The sequence below is a fragment of the Chelonia mydas genome, chromosome 19 (assembly GCF_015237465.2).
Source record: "Chelonia mydas isolate rCheMyd1 chromosome 19, rCheMyd1.pri.v2, whole genome shotgun sequence".
Classification (NCBI taxonomy): Eukaryota; Metazoa; Chordata; order Testudines; family Cheloniidae; genus Chelonia; species Chelonia mydas.
This window is the reverse complement of record NC_051259.2, coordinates 3182305-3199161: the sequence shown is the minus strand read 5'-3', so window position 1 is coordinate 3199161 and position 16857 is coordinate 3182305. Positions and strand designations below refer to the sequence as shown.

The following is a 16857-nucleotide window of genomic DNA, read 5'->3' as shown; positions in this document are numbered from 1 at the left end:
ATTTTGTTACCATGGAGATGAACCACAGATCCCCAGTTGTTGGGGGCGTAAGCTATTTGTGTTCATTCAGTAATCGACATCTGTAGGTGTCTGCTAGAGTGCGTCATACAAAGTTGGCGGCTTACTGGAGTGACGCATATCTGAAAAATTTTTATTATTTGTATGGGGGATTTTGGTGTTTTAGCATAAGAGACCTGGGAACTTCATAAACTGCTAATTCACTATTTCATTGTCTAATATTTTTTGCTATTTAAAGACTTAAGTGTATTGCTCAGCCTTTCTATATTTGGCCTCAATTGAATGAAGGTACGGACTGAGCTAATAGCACCACCTAAAGTTAAGATTGCCTGATTCTTCCCACTATCAGTCCCTGTTTTCAGCTGTTTATAACTTTGCCAAACTTCAACCATTTTGGGGTGAAATTTTCCACGCACTGAATGAGGCAAGGGTACTGGGGAAAAAATACTACACCAAAATATATAACATATTTGGTCAGAGAAACATGAGGGCATTATTTAAAATCTAAGTGAAAAATAACTTTCTAGACTGTCTCAGAGGAGAAATAAGCACATCCAGAAAACACAAAGTAATTTTATTGGCAAGTTTGTCAATAGCTCCTTTAACTTAAAGGAGATTTTGAATTTCCTTTGCATGTGGATATTTGAGCTAGACGACAGTAGTGAACATATGAAGAAAGTGGTGGACATGTGAATAGTTCCAAACTAAGCCATCCAAAAAGAAAAAAGGAAAATCTTGAAACTAGCACCGTTTGCTACTGTCACATAAGTCTCTCTGCTTATGTATTCTACCTCTTCCCCCACCCTGTGTCTGTCTACCCTGTTTAGGGGCAGAGACCATCTACTATTCAGTGTTTGTACAATGCCTAGTACTATGAGGGCCCATTCTTGGTTGGCCCTTAGGCACTACCACAGTGAACATGATTAATAACTTCTGCTGCGTAATGTCACTGTTGGCAGCTAGAACAAGATTTGTCCTTTGGCTTGCTGATCTGTGGGTAGCATTTTTAGTTTTAGTTATATGTCTACTTTAAAAGCAGCTTGCCTTGCCTCTTCAGGTTTAGTAGAGAACAGAGTGTAGCATTAGGATATTGCTACTCTCCTGTTCCTTTGTATTACTGAACCAACTTTGCATAAAAAGTCTCTGGACAGACTTTTGTTTGTTTATAGGCCATTTCAGGTTATCTAAGGGCTAGTCTAAACTGGCAACGCTAAAGCGCTGCCACGGCAGCATTTTAATGTGCTTTGTGTGTTCACGGCACAGCTCTTAAAAAAAACCACCTTCACCAGGGCATAGCTTCCAGCGCTGTGAGTGCAGCTCCCAGTGCTGGTGCACTGTCTACGCTGGTGCTTTACAGCGCTGAAACTTGCTGCACTCAGGAGAGTGTTTATTCACACCTCTAAGCCAGAAGGTTGCAGTGCTGTAAATTGCCAGTGTAGAAAAGCCCTTACCTAGGCTAGCACAGGTGTCCATCACAGGTCTCCATAACTGGTAATCTTATAGGCTGTCTTAGCAGGGTAGTCAAGGACTGAATGGCTTGTAGAAACTGAACTACTGTCACATACTCAGAGGTGGTCTTGTCAGCTCAGAATTCATGCACACTGGTTGGGCAGCATGGGGGAAGCGTTCGTCGCTGCTGCACGTGCAGTGCTCTCATTGGCACTTTACTAATTTGAGGGATAAGTATAGGATTTCCGCCTCCAGGTTTTGTCGGTTGAAGACCTTTCACCAGAACTAAAACTTATGTTGGAAAAATACTTGAGAATGTGGAAATAGAAATACTTTTAGTCCAGAAAGATTGCACATAATCTCTTAATGCAGAATTTTAATCACCTGTTAAAAGCTCTTTTCAGGCTTAATATTGCCTTTTTTGGTAATTAAAACAATTCATTTGCATTTCTAATCTGCTTCTCTTTAGAAAAGCAGTAAATGTGGAGAGTACATTAATCCTTTGGCTTCTGCACACCTGGCCTTGATTCTCTGCAAAGTCTTAGTGTCTCTATTCATACTGTACGTGGTATGTCTTGTGACACTGGGTTGCATTTCCTTGGTGAGAGTGCCTCTTCACAGCAACAGTTCCCAACCTCTTTGGCAATTCCAATGGACTTGTTTGTGCCAGCAACCTGTTGAAATTCTTTGCATCCTACCTAAGGACAAACACAAGTGCTTGTGGCATCAGAGTTCATTAACTCAGAAATGAGCTATTTATGTAGTGGTAGATGGAGAATGAGGAAAAGTGGGGCAAGGAAGGACCTCCATTTCTGAAATTCCACCACCCACAACCAAGATATCTGCTAGCTGCTTCTTCTGGCTATTTGGATACTATATTAGATAAGAACCTAGAGAGAGAGAGACATTTACTTGGTTTAAATGCAGTTTAGGAGTCTTCTGCCTGGTGGGGAGAGACTACAGTAATGATGTAATTGCCTGGATTGACATGTGGTCTCATTTTCTAAGCCTTATATCAGATAGAAAGACTCATTTTCCTATTGCTTCATGGACTTGAAAAGTACCTCTTGTTATATACACAAGCTGAATGCCACAAGTTAGGTCAAGAAATGTAGGAAAAACGTTTACAGTCTAAACAGTGTTTAAGAACATAGAATCCATTTATCCTAATTGCAATTTGACTAGGTCACAACACTCTAACTCTCAAAGTGCTTTTGGATCTTTAATGAGCCATTGATTGGTCATGATCTTGCTTTTACATTTTATCCAAAAGACCGCGTCTTCAGCAGAGGGGTGTCCTTACACACCGTCTTTTGGTTTTGGTTTCAAACTGTATCTAAAGGAAGGATGTCATAATCTGAACACCACCACTTACTCAAGCACTCTGTGTATATGGAACATCCTTTCAAATCCTGATGAGGCTGAAGATAGTCTTCTCAAAAACTAAACTAGTATACAGCATGGTGATGTATGGTTGCAGATCTTGATTGCTCAATACTAAGCTGTCACAAAACTTTCTAATAAGTTTTGAAGAAAACTTGAGTGCTGCAAAACATACACTTGGAGCTCACTTTGAATAAAAATCAGATGATTTGTTTGATTCTTTGGCTTTCCAAGATGGCTGTTTTCTTCCTTCATGTGTTTTTCCTCTCCCCTTAGTTTCTGCCACTGCCTTCTACAAAGCACAACCTGTAATTCAGTTCATGTGTGAAGTTCTCGACATTCATAACATTGATGAACAACCAAGACCTCTGACTGATTCTCATCGGGTAAAATTCACCAAAGAGATAAAGGGTGAGTAGAAAGTTATCTCTAATCAGCATGGAACAGATTGTGTTTAATGTGCTCAGAAGGTTAGTTATGACAGACACATTAACTGAAAGTTTCAGAACTAATATAACCTGGATCAAAAGTGAGTGTGTCCAAAATAATTGCAATATTTACTGTATTTAGATCTAAAATTAATACATGAGCTTCATGGCTCTTTAAACTGTCTGCAAAGCCCAACAAAGATGAAATACTAGATAAACTCTGACACTTTAAAGGTCAAATGGTAAGACTGCTTATGATAATGAATGTACCAAAGCAATCACGTTGCTGGATGGCTGACTCTTATTTAGGAGATAATGTCAGTAGTACAAACACTCCTGCTGCTATTTAAATGCTGAGGCAAAACAAATATATTGGTTTTCAAAGCTGGAGTCATTGATTGTCTGCCAATATTTTATTAATATGACTTTTATATCAATTGTGATATAACAGGGATAGCTGAGTGGTATTTGCCAACCTTGAGGGGGGGACAAATTCCATCTTGAAGAATTGATTTAGTTGGTGGAAGTTTGGGTAGTTTCGTTACATACACTACTTTGGTGTCTGCTTTCATGCTTCTTTGCACTCCAGTGTACAGAGTAATTTGCAGGGGTAAGACCTTGTTAGGAGGGTTTGAGCAGAGTCCTTCCGGACATTTTTTTCTGTCACTGCAAGAGTACATTCCATTTAAGAACCAATCAGTTTAAAAGGTAAGGTACAGCCAGTCAGACCCCTGTGTTTGTAAAATCAAGAAATTTTTTTAAAAACCGTACCTTTAATGGATAAATTATTTTGTAACTGGCTCAAACACAAATCTTTCTGTTTTTAAATCAGTCAGAATGCAGCATGTCTAACTGTACAGTGAGCAGCTGTCACTCTACTTCACCAACACATCTCAGTCATTGTAATAGAAATAGCCACTGTAAGAAAACACTGCAAGGTAAATTAACCTTGGTTGTTAATATTTATTTGTATTATAAGTACTTAAGGGCCCCAAATAAGATCAGAGCACCATTGTGCTAAGCACTGTGCATATATATATATATATATATAGTAAGACAGTCCCTGCCCTGAAGAAATTTCAATCTAAATAGACAACAAAAGGTGAGAGGGGAAACAGTCTGAGAGGTGAAGAGATTTTCCCAGTGTCAGAGTACATCACTGTGAATAGAACCCAGTTCTCTTGAATCCTAGTCCAGTATCTTGTCTATTGGACCATAATGCTGCCTCATCCATTTTTCATGTCCCTGAAGGCAGAGAGTGTGCCTATCCTATGACATTACCATCACAGTATCATTTTTATGTAAATATCAATGTTGCATTGTTATGAGGAATTAATAGAGTAGAGTTAACTTCGATTACCATATACTTACTAGAATTCCAATGGGATTTCTGTGAATTTACCAGCTGGATACCATGGAATAACATGAATCAATTCATGCTAACTGTGCAATCAACTCCTATAGCTATGGTGCAAAAGAAGATAGAAAGCATATAGAGTCAGGATTCTGCTCATGCTTAAAGAGCATGGACTAGATCTTAACTTCAGCTACTCAAGATTGTACAGAAAACTAATGACAAATCTCTAGAATTTAGAAATATTGATTTTTAATGAAAATAAAGCAAGTTAGTCAAAATGCTGATTAAAGCTAATGGATATAAGTGGGGGAAATCACCTAGTTTAAAAATTACTTTCCTATCTTACTTATCCCCTTGGTACAGATATGGTTCCTCAGTCCTAGGGTGCATTGGTCACCAGGAGCAAAAAGGGCATTACTGTCCTTTGAGAACCTGAACAGAAAACTATATTTTGAATCCAGACTTCAGTCTCCATGAGGCTAGTCTCACTTATCTTAAAATTAATATAATAGCTTCAACTGAAATTATAAATTACTTTGAATTGCATGTATTGTAGCTAGGATTTATTTTTAAAAGAAACTCATGGTTCTCCACTATTAGAAATATTTTTGAAGTGAGCTGTAGCTCACGAAAGCTTATGTTCAAATAAATTTTACTCTCTAAGGTGCCACAAGTACTCCTTTTCTTTTTACCTCTTAAATGAAAGTCAGAAATCAAATAATGCATTAAATGCAGAACATGAGTTTCTAACACTGCCATAAGATCATTGTATCTATTTGACACTCAAGAGTTCTTGACTCTGTTATGTGTGTACTCTTATAAGAAACATATGTAAATGCTTAACGTGTGTATGTTGCATGACATTGTTTTTTCTTGTTGCTTTCATACAGGTCTGAAGGTTGAAGTGACTCACTGTGGAACAATGAGACGGAAATACCGTGTTTGTAATGTAACAAGGAGACCTGCCAGTCATCAAACGTAAGAAGACATTTCTCAGAGTGGAGAATGTGTAGCAGCTTGCTTGCCCTAACACCAAATACTTGGAGGGACTGAGAGTTTATTAAAATCATTTTGGAGAACTCTGGTAGCTGGTAGTTAAACTTTCAATGCTATTTTGACTAAAACTCTTGTGTTGTCTTTCCAGCTTCCCTTTACAGTTAGAAAACGGCCAGACAGTTGAGAGAACAGTAGCACAGTACTTCAGAGAGAAGTATAACCTCCAGCTGAAATATCCTCATCTTCCTTGTCTACAAGTGGGACAGGAGCAGAAACATACCTACCTGCCTCTAGAAGTAATGGTTCTGATAAATCGGTGTTAGTCCAGTAGCATCTTTTTGCAGAGTGTTAATTTATTTCTCATGCAATATAAGCAGTTTAGCATATTTGTATACGTGTTGTCATTCTTTTATTGTTACTGCTTTTGTTTTACTATAGATGGAGGTAAACGTTAAGACAGAAAAACTTTTCCTTTTATTAGCATGGATACCAATCAAGTCACTATTAAAAAATAGATTTAAGTATCAGCTACATTTATATAGAAGATTTGCCTGTACAGACGCCCCCCAGACTTACGCAATTGTTCTGTTCCGGAAAGCCTTGCGTAACTTGAAAATTTTGCGTAAGTCGAAAACATATACCCGTACGTTATGCAAAAATTTCCGTAACTCGAAAATCCTATTTCTGACTTATGGAACTTTTTCCGTAAGTGCGAATTTGCGTAAGTCGGGTCTTGCATAACCCGGGGAGCGTCTGTAGTCACTGCATAATTCCCTGTGTAATATTAGGAGTGCTGCATCTGTAAAGACTGCAATTGTATCTGCCAATTTTTTTTATTTTTTTTAAGGTATGTAACATTGTGGCAGGCCAGCGATGTATCAAGAAGCTAACAGACAATCAGACATCAACCATGATCAAAGCAACAGCAAGATCTGCCCCAGATAGACAAGAGGAAATTAGCAGATTGGTTAGTTCATAACTTCTGTATCAGAGGATGAGCATGTTCATCTTCACTAAATTGCATTGCGCTTGTGAAGACAATTACATTTCTCTATACACTTACCCTGTCTCTGTCCTTTGCTACTAAAACCTCTTACTTTATTCTCAGATAAATATCCTAAAGGCTCCTGCTCCCATGACTCCTCTGATTCCTCCCATTAAATAGAATATCTAGGTCAAGCATTCAGGCCAACCTCCCTGTTCCATAATCTTCACGTACCACGTGGCCACCAAACCTTGTTTGGTACCTCCCTTCCAGCATTTGGAACCCTCCTTGATTTTATTAACAAAAGTTTTTAAATTAGACATCTCTAATTAGAGGATTAAAGGTGTGGTCTGAGCCCAGGACTGAAATGTTAGGGACTCCTGTGTTCTAATCATGGACCTTACACTGGCTATTTTGTACCTGATTCAGCAAAGCACTGAATCATGTGCTTAACGTTAAGCAGCTGACATCTCCCATTGGAGTCAATGGAACTTCAGGTGCTTACAGTTAAGCATGTGCTGGTGTTTTGCTGGAATGAGACCTTAAATTTTTGATGTTATCAACAATCTGAAAAATGAACAGAGTTCTTAACTGCTTTACAGGGATGTTCTGACAATTAATATATGTAAATTACCTACCTACCTCTGGTGCTTATCTGCCCCCTCCCATTCCCATATTATCTGAACATCTCGCAATCTTTAACCTTTTGATATACTCTGAACACTGCTGTGAGGTAGAGAAGTATTATTATATCCCTATTTTACAGATGGAGGGAGCTAATGTACAGAGACTAAGTAATTTGCCTAAGGTTCTACAGGAAGCCTGTGGCAAACAGGAAGTTGAAACTGTTTCCCATGTCCCAGGCAAGCACTCTAGCCAATGGCAATATTCGTCCTCAGTATATGCTAAATAGCACCACTTGACAGTCCTGTGTTTTTTCCCTTTTTCTGCCTTACAGAACCATCCTTTCTAAAAAACATTAACCTTTTCCTGACTTGGAACTGTTGGAAATATCTTGTTTTATTTGACTAACATCACAAAAAATTAAAGGATAACTTCTATTTGAAAAAGGTGTTTTTGAGCTGACAACTGAAAATTTGTGTTTGATAGGAATAAGGCTCTTCTGAAAGATGCTGAAAAGGCTAATTCACGATACTCTCTTGACTGTTAATATTCAAAGGGAACTGAAAACAGTTGGGTTTTCATAACTTAGTTTGTCCTTTGCTATCCACTGAGGGCAGCAAAAAATTTGCTTTGATGAATGCCGTGAATACGCATGTTGTGGAGTTACTAAACATCAAGTGACCATTTTCACACTGACTTAGTAATATAATAAACTGAATTTTAGGTAGCTTTTTCAAATAGTAGTAAAATTTCATGGTATACCTGCAAGCAATATACAGAATAGAGATGAAATTTATAATTAATTGATACTTTAGCAAGATAACTAGATTTACCTACAATTTTTGAAGCATCATTGTCATGCATGCTAGATACTTTTCAATACAATACACTTTTTATCCAAAATATTTGCAGCAGCAAAAATTGAATAAATTGATGTTTGGGTTACTGAAGGGAACGAGTAAGATCTCCTGTCATGGGGCAAGTGGTCTGAATGAGAGTTTTGGTTAATCAATGGCTGGGTGAATGAGGTTGGACAGTTTTATATGATCCTTAGTTTTTGTTGTTAGTGAAAAGGAGGACACTTACCAGAACGCTTATGCAGCTCTGTTGTTGGTGATTTTATTTGTAGATGCAGATTAAAAATTGAAGAGTTTTTGTAACATGGAAACTTCTCCTTTCCCCAGGTAAGAAGTGCAAACTATGATGCAGATCCATTTGTTCAGGAGTTTCAGTTTAAAGTTCGGGATGAGATGGCCCATGTGACAGGGCGCGTGCTTCCAGCTCCAATGTTGCAGTATGGAGGACGGGTGAGAATTTTGTTTTTCCTTATTTTATATCTTGCTGTACAATAAACCACAGATGATTCTCCACGTAAAACTGAAAACTTTGGGAGAGCTCAGTTCCCTTGTAATATTGCAGCAGCTCAGAATTTGATTGTGATTGCGAGGGCTGTTTTCCTAAAATAGAAAATAGTGGGTTTTTTCCTCTCACTGTTTCAATCAGTTGAATATCAGCATATTTCTTCTATCTCCGTAGAATCGAACAGTGGCAACCCCAAGCCATGGCGTATGGGATATGCGAGGGAAACAGTTTCACACTGGTGTTGAGATCAAAATGTGGGCCATAGCTTGCTTTGCAACGCAGAGACAATGCAGAGAAGAAATACTGAAGTAAGCCATGTCATAGTTCAGGCATTGTACCATTCTTTCAGTGAACCCATCAGCTTCAAAATTCTAAGATGAAAAGGAGGACTTGTGGCACCTTAGAGACTAACAAATTTATTTGAGCATAAGCTTTTGTGAGCTACAGCCCTCTTCATCGGATGCATTCACGAAAGCTTATGCTCAAATAAATATGTTAGTCTCTAAGGTGCCACAAGTCCTCCTTTTCTTTTTGCAAATACAGACTAACACGGCTGCTGCTCTGAAAATTCTAAGATGGCACTTGCTACCTATCCAGTGCCCATTCTAGCCTAGTGTTCAGGCTGGGGTAGGCATTTGATTTGGAACACAAAACTACTTCTTTACTTCTATGTTGGAGTTAGGAAAATCTACCATCTTTGCAGCTGAAACTGTACTTCGATACGGTGCATTAAGTGTTTCTCCTTTTGTGGTGTTGCTACGATGGGGCATGCTACTTAGTGCGTTTGTCCTAAAGCATACCTTATGGAGTCCTAAAGCCCTATAAAGTTTGCCCTCTCTAACCTTTCATAATGGTATTTTAAGACTGATCCTTCTAATCAGAGTACAGTGCTGCCATAAGAGCCCATCAGCACTCTGCTTAGTTTCCCTTGAGCAGCACACATTTTTTTCTCTCCCCTTCCACTTTGTCTGCTAGATGTGGATGCTGTTGTTGAAGTTCAGTAAACTGCGTTCTGTTTCACTAGGGGTTTTACAGATCAGCTGCGCAAGATTTCGAAGGATGCAGGGATGCCGATCCAAGGCCAGCCATGTTTTTGCAAATATGCACAGGGTGCGGACAGTGTGGAGCCGATGTTCCGACACCTTAAAAACACCTACTCCGGGCTCCAGCTCATCATTGTCATCCTGCCAGGGAAAACACCTGTATATGGTAAGGGAATAACATAAGGGGAGGGGTATATGTTTTTGCTCAAGTGTGCTAGTTGGTGTACTTGCTCCTCAGCTTGTAAGATGCTAAATTCTAGATGACTGTCCTTTAGTCATCCAAAACCAGATGCTTTATCGTAAGCTGTAATGAACTGGAAGACCGGTCATGGCATGCATTTGAATTGGAAGTTGATAGGGCAGAATGTAAATTTGACTAATAGTGGCTTTGGCTGCATTCTGTTCTCTGCCTGAATTTCAAACAGGCTTAAAAATCTTAATACATTTAAAAAATTGTAAATTAATGCTTGCTTCTCAGCGGAGGTGAAACGTGTGGGAGATACGCTGTTGGGGATGGCCACGCAGTGCGTTCAAGTCAAGAATGTCATTAAAACATCTCCTCAGACTCTCTCAAACCTGTGCCTAAAGATTAATGTTAAATTAGGAGGAATCAACAACATTCTTGTACCTCATCAACGGTAAGAATCTCTAATGGGGGCCAATCTGGGATTTATTCTTGTGTCTATTTTCAGTTTGATATTTAACATCCAAAATTAACCTTTGGAAAGGGGGTTAAGTGCAAAATGGTATGTTGTTTGTGAAACCAAAGATGCTGCTCTTGGCATTACAACATTGCATCTCACAGCACATCCTGGTTCAGCAGTGACCTCCAGGATTCATAGACTCATAGAATATCAGGGTTGGAAGGGTCCTCAGGAGGTCATCTAGTCCAACCCCCTGCTCAAAGCAGGACCAATCCCCAACTAAATCATCCCAGCTAGGGCTTTGTCACACCTGACCTTAAAAACTTCTAAGGAAGGAGTTTCCATCACTTCTTCCTACCTGATCTGGTAAGTGGAGACTTGGGTCATATTGAAGCTCTCCCCAGTAGGTGTCAAAATGGCTGTTTAGTCTCTGAATCAGAAGGTTGTAAATCAAATCCCCATTTGAGATGTTGGGCCACTACCCAGTACTTGAGGAGAAATGAATGAGAGGAGATCCTGGTGTTCTAGAGGTATTGTTTTTGAATGGAAGTATTAAGTTTAAGATTCCGTCTGGAGAGGCTGTCTGGGTAGAAGTGTAGGATACCACAGCATTCTTCAGAGAAGATCACAGTGCTCAGCCAACAGACAAATCCTGCTGTCCTGTGTGCTGTTAACAATGGCAGAGGATGTACTATGGGTCTTTCACCTCTGCTGCTGCATAATAAGTCCTCTAGATCTTCCTCCTCCTAGTGTATGATGGTTCGGTATACTGTATTCAAATGCTTTGTCCCAGTCAATTTTAAATGTTTCAAGTGACGAGGCTGCTTCTACCTTGCTTATGAGACCTTTGTTCTAATAGATCTCGCTGATTAGAAGCTTCTCCTGATAATGGCTCACTGGCCAGGGTCACTGTACTACTAGTCTAGTCTATAAACATTTCCACTATCTTAGAACAAACAGTCTACTGCAAGCAGAGACCTTAGTATCCACTCTGGAGACTGAGCATTTGGCCACCTTAGCTCCAAGTGTCACTAGAACAGATTTATTCTTGGAAAAAGTGGAGTATGCAGAAGGTAATGTGGTGGTCCAGAATAACCTCTTGTAAGTTCTTTCTGGAGACTGTTTCTGAAAGCTCTGTGCCCAGGTATCGATAGCCAAAGTGACACATGAAGCACATAGTGCATTCTCTAGTCCCATGAGAATGGATTGCAAGCGTTGACATGCCTCCTTGCTACTCATGCCACATCACCCAGAACAGTGTGTACTCTAGCTATGTTTTTTGGCATTGTACAGTGCCTTAGCACAATGGAGCTCCATTCTTGATTGGCCTCTAAGTACTACCCTAATCAACATGATTGATAACAATCATGATATGTCTTTGTAGGGAATTATTCTGAATTATTTTAACCATGCATCGTGGTTTTTAAACTAATTTCTGTAATAGCATTGTATTAGCAGTAAACAGGGATGTATTTTGGAATGACGTTAGGAAAAGTTCACCACAATGTGCCTGACACTGATTGTGTTGTCTAAACATAGTCTTCTGAATGTCTGGTAGAAATGTCATCTCCTTCACTACCCATACTCAAGTTAAGAAACAAAAATCAGGATTTAGAAGTTTAATTGTAGGTGAATGGTTGGTGCTAGGTTGACTTGTCACTTTTTTTTGTTTTTAAAGACCTTCTGTGTTCCAACAACCGGTGATCTTCTTGGGAGCAGATGTCACTCATCCGCCTGCTGGGGACGGAAAGAAGCCTTCCATTGCTGCTGTAAGTCCTATGAAATTGTCTTAGTTCTCATATGTTATGAAAAGGTGAGAATAGAAAATGCAGCTACATTTATGAGAGGACTGAAACTTCATAAATTAATTCATCGACTTCTGATGTGGCTTTCATTTTCCCCTGTATATTCCAGTTCTCCGCATACAGAAATCAGATATCTTCTTGAAGACAAAAGTACTGCTTAAAATTTCCGATTAATGCTTTTTAGTGTTCTAATATACTTAGTGAAGATGACATTATATCAGTGGTGCTATTAAATAATAGTTCTATGAGAGAACATAACTGAATTGTAAGTGCTCAAATTCCGAAAAAAAACATGCATCTCTAATAGTTAAACTAACGAAATGCTGCTGTTTATATTTAAACAAAGCTGATTTTATGAGACTGGTGTTGGCAGGAAGTTCTTCAATAATTTTCTCCTTTTCAGCCTGGGAAGGACAAGTGGGCTGTAAGGCAAAATCTTTAGACACTTGGGTACCCATGCTGCTCTTTGCTACGTTATCTGCTATATTTCCCAGAATGGAAGGGGGACTATTCAGAGTTCCTAATGAAGAGGCAACGAACCAGGAGGAGTTTTTTCTTGAATTACTAAAGTGGGGGTAGAAGAAGAAATATTGCACTGCCAACAAAAGAGGAAGAATAATTCCAAGGCAGATATAAAATAGGTTTTTTTTGTGGAGGGCTAGTAAAAGGCAAGTTTCAAACATGTTCCTGTAAGAGGTTTAAGATTTCTAAACCCACATCTTACAATAAATTCTGTGCCATTTGTTTAAATGATCTGACTATTCTCTTCTTAAAACAAACCTTTAAATTTAAAACCTCTTCCCTTTTCCCTGGTAAAATACTTTGTATCAATTCCACATGGATCTTTCACATTCTCATTCTCCTCTCCCCCCCCCCGCCCCCCCCGCACACATATAGGTTGTAGGTAGTATGGATGCTCATCCAAGCAGATATTGTGCCACAGTGAGAGTTCAAAGACCTCGGCAGGAGATTATCCAAGATTTGGCCTCCATGGTAAGAGAACTTCTCATCCAGTTCTACAAGTCAACGCGATTCAAACCCACACGTATCATCTTCTACAGGGATGGGGTTTCTGAAGGACAATTTCGACAGGTTCGTTACACTTGAATTTTTTTACTGTGGTAAGATTTGAATTGAGCAATGTTATAGTTCCATTTTTCACACTCAGAGTTAAGATGTAGCACCACAATGTATTGGCTACGCTTCTTATGGAAGTGTGAAATCCCAACTAGGGAATCCCATTAGGTGGAAACTGCTTGGAATTCTTAAGATTGGGGGCTGAAGAAAGTAATGATATATTCTATCAAATGGATGAAAAATGTGTTTCCTTGTTGAGAAGCTGACCATTTAGAGCCATAGATGAGTATAGACTTCCTACAAATTACTAATATTGCATAACAGACATGAGACAAGTGTTAACTACAGAGTGCTATTTACTAGACACGGTGTGCAGAGTACAATGTAAGAGTCAATCTATTGTTTCTGGCCTGTAGGTGTTGTATTATGAGCTGCTAGCAATTAGAGAGGCCTGCATCAGTCTGGAGAAAGATTACCAGCCAGGAATAACCTACATCGTAGTACAGAAACGACACCACACGCGATTGTTCTGTGCGGACAGAACTGAAAGGGTAATCCTTAGCCCATTCCAGTGTACTTGCGTATGTGAAAAGGTTAAGAAAGAGAAGATTGTGCTAGTATTTTTGCTAACTGTACAAATGTACAAACTGTACAAAATCCACTTCATGTATTCCTCACATTCAACGGAGATGCTCAGGATTGACAGGTGCAAAAAATGATCCCCAACTTATTTTGTCTTTGAAGATCTTATTTTATTTTATTCTAAATTCAGTTGTAAAACTTCAGCTGATGACCCTGGGCAGTTCTTGTAGAATTACAGGTGTTTGTGTCATTTAGAAGAAAGCTAAATATCTTGAAATACTATTTGATACAGGCTCTAAAAAAATGTTAAATACAAGAGAATGTGAAACTATAAAGGACTTTATTTCAGTCAAGTTTACTTGTTTTCTGAGTGATCTAATGCAGACTGGATGGGTACACAAACCAAAATATACAGTTAAATCTTTAGGTACTTCCCCCTTCTGAAGGCAGGTGGAGCTGAAAGTGCTGTGGATGCAGCATGCTTAACTTTAGAGAGAAGAGGGGAGTGCTTTGTCCAGAGCAAACATCCCAGATCATTACATTTGCTTATTCGAAAGGGAGGGGTTACGGTGGGGGCTCCATTTACTGAATGCTGTATACTCTGAATGGATTGTTGTGTTTTAAAGTTACGATCGGATGACATAAGAACATCATAATTTTTTTATTGCTTTATTTTCTGAAAAATTGACTAGCTAATATTGCTTTCATCAAAACACCTCTGTAGGTTGGAAGAAGTGGCAACATTCCAGCTGGAACAACTGTAGATACAGATATTACACACCCATACGAGTTTGATTTTTACCTCTGTAGCCATGCTGGAATACAGGTAAGATTCCTTCCTTTATAAACGAATACATTTGGCTACAGCAAGTATTCTTTTCCTTTTTTGAAAATATGCCTATGCGCACACACAACTGTATGTTAGACAAACATCTTCTCGTTCTGTTTCCTTGAGAGCTGTGAAACCTGTCTCTGGGACCAGCACTACCAATGACTTACTTAACTGAGCTGTTAGGTACCTTTTATTTTCATAATCTGTTTTGATGTGAGGTTGGTTTATTTGAAGAGAAGTAATGAACCCTCCTCCTACACATTAGGAAAATAGAACACTATGTTAAACATCTGTTTAGTTGTAATGAAATGAACACTGTTTGTGTTTGAGAACTTGATTCAATTTGAGGATTGAAAGCAGCCTTGAAAATTAGTTGATTTAAGCCTAGACTGATGGTAAACTATAGGATAATGAAACTGAATCTAGCAGTTTGGTGTTGCTAGCAGTGCAATGGGGATCCAACTTAATGAGGCAAATTCCATCAAAATATTGAGTTCAGAAGAATGGAAGAAGTTAAACTCTTCAGAGTTTTAAGTTCTGTTCTTTATGAAATCTTTGACCAAACTGCAGGGAATTTTGGTGGCGTGCAGCAAGTATATTCTGAGGTTTTTTTGTTTGAATCACTGATTGCTCTAAACAAAGATAGGTACTATGTTTGCCCTTCTCCCATCCTCCAGGATTTTACCCATCTTGCATGAGTTCTCAAAAATAATTGTTAATGGTTTCCGAGATTACTTCTACTAGTTCCTTAAGTATCCTAAGATGAACTTCATCAGACCCTGCCTGATGGATTTAGTTTACCCAAAGGAAGGGTAGGAGGGTGAGTTAATCATGGTTTAGAAGTACCTACATGAGGAGATTTCTGGTAGTGGTGGGGAAGCTGATAAATTTAGCAGCGACATAATAAGCTCAAATGGCTCGGAGCTGAAGCTAGACAAATTCAGACTAGAAATAAAGTGCAAATTTTTAAGTGGTAGTAACTAACAATTGGAACAATTTACCTAATGTGGTATGCATTCTGTCACTTGAAGTATTTAAGAGATACTGTTGTTCAACCAGAAGTTATGGTCTAGATGTAGGAATTGCTGGGTGAAATTCTCTGGCTTGTATTGTGCAGAAGGTTAGACTGGATGATCATAATAATTTCTCCTGGCCTTAAAGTCTGACTTGATACATATGAGAGAGCCAGACAAGTGAACTGATATTCCCTTCTCCATAGGGTACCAGCCGTCCCTCACACTATCATGTTTTGTGGGATGATAACTGTTTTACTGCAGATGAACTTCAGCTGCTGACTTACCAGCTCTGCCACACATATGTGCGTTGCACACGTTCTGTTTCTATACCTGCACCAGCGTATTATGCTCACCTGGTAGCATTCAGAGCAAGATACCATCTTGTGGACAAAGAACATGACAGGTAAATGAAAACACAAGTGCTTATATTTATATCCTCTTTCAGCCCTCAGCCCAAAAGATACCTTTCCATGGTATCAGGCTTTAGACTATCGGACTAGATCAGCAGTTCCCAAACATTTTTGCTGCATGACCTCATTTTCATAGGTACTGCTTCCTGTAATCCCAGACAGTCTGGAGGATGCTGATTAAAAAAGGCATCCTCCATGCAGCGTGGCCTTTCACACACCATTTGTGCAAGGTCATGCTGCATGGAGGATGCCATTTTGCTTTACAAAATGGCATTCTCTGCACAGTGTGCCCTTGCGCACACATGGTGTAAGATCACACTGCATGGACAGTGGGGGAGAAGGGGGGCTGTTTTTGTAGGGCAAAATAGCATCCTCCATGCAGCATGACATTGCATGTACAATGCATGTGGGGTCATGTGTGAAAGATGTCATTTTGCAAAATGGCATCCTCCGCACGCTCAGGATTGCCACAACCCCATCTGCTCACGGTGGAGTGACCCCAGTTGGGGTCGTGACCCACAGTTTGGGAACCACTGCTGTAGATACATGCTGAGCAGTAGCTTAATTTATCACCTATGTGACTGGCCTTCAAACACATTTCCTTACTACTACCACAATACATAAGTGTATAGTGTGGTGTTCAATTTCTGTTATATAAAGTATTTAAAGTTTAAGAGTTTAAAAAACGTTTTTGTTTAATGAACATTGTTACCTGGAGATGGGCCAAAAGACTCAGTGCATTAAATTCTAATCCTGAAACCAGAAATACTGCCATGAATGAGGTGAGTGGTAATAATGCTTTGCCCTTGTCAAATTCCTTTCATTTTAAGGTTTCAAAGTGCTTTA

At 39.2% G+C, this 16857-nt stretch overlaps 1 protein-coding gene across 2 annotated transcripts in view; it reads left to right on the top strand.

Annotated features, from left to right (window-relative positions):
* The window catches only part of LOC102940824 (argonaute RISC catalytic component 3), a 65062-nt gene that overhangs the window by 34236 nt on the left and 13969 nt on the right, over positions 1–16857 (top strand). Inside the window, exons 6-19 of one of the 2 annotated variants that reach the window (XM_037881780.2) lie at positions 3127–3261; positions 4115–4216; positions 5526–5613; positions 5780–5927; positions 6479–6598; positions 8425–8547; positions 8777–8910; positions 9627–9811; positions 10124–10283; positions 11968–12058; positions 12992–13186; positions 13588–13722; positions 14478–14579; positions 15805–16004. In XM_037881780.2, the coding sequence (XP_037737708.1) occupies positions 3127–3261; positions 4115–4216; positions 5526–5613; positions 5780–5927; positions 6479–6598; positions 8425–8547; positions 8777–8910; positions 9627–9811; positions 10124–10283; positions 11968–12058; positions 12992–13186; positions 13588–13722; positions 14478–14579; positions 15805–16004 (1918 nt within the window). The remainder of the gene's footprint in view (positions 1–3126; positions 3262–4114; positions 4217–5525; positions 5614–5779; positions 5928–6478; positions 6599–8424; positions 8548–8776; positions 8911–9626; positions 9812–10123; positions 10284–11967; positions 12059–12991; positions 13187–13587; positions 13723–14477; positions 14580–15804; positions 16005–16857) is intronic. The other variant, XM_037881781.2, reaches the window with a different exon arrangement.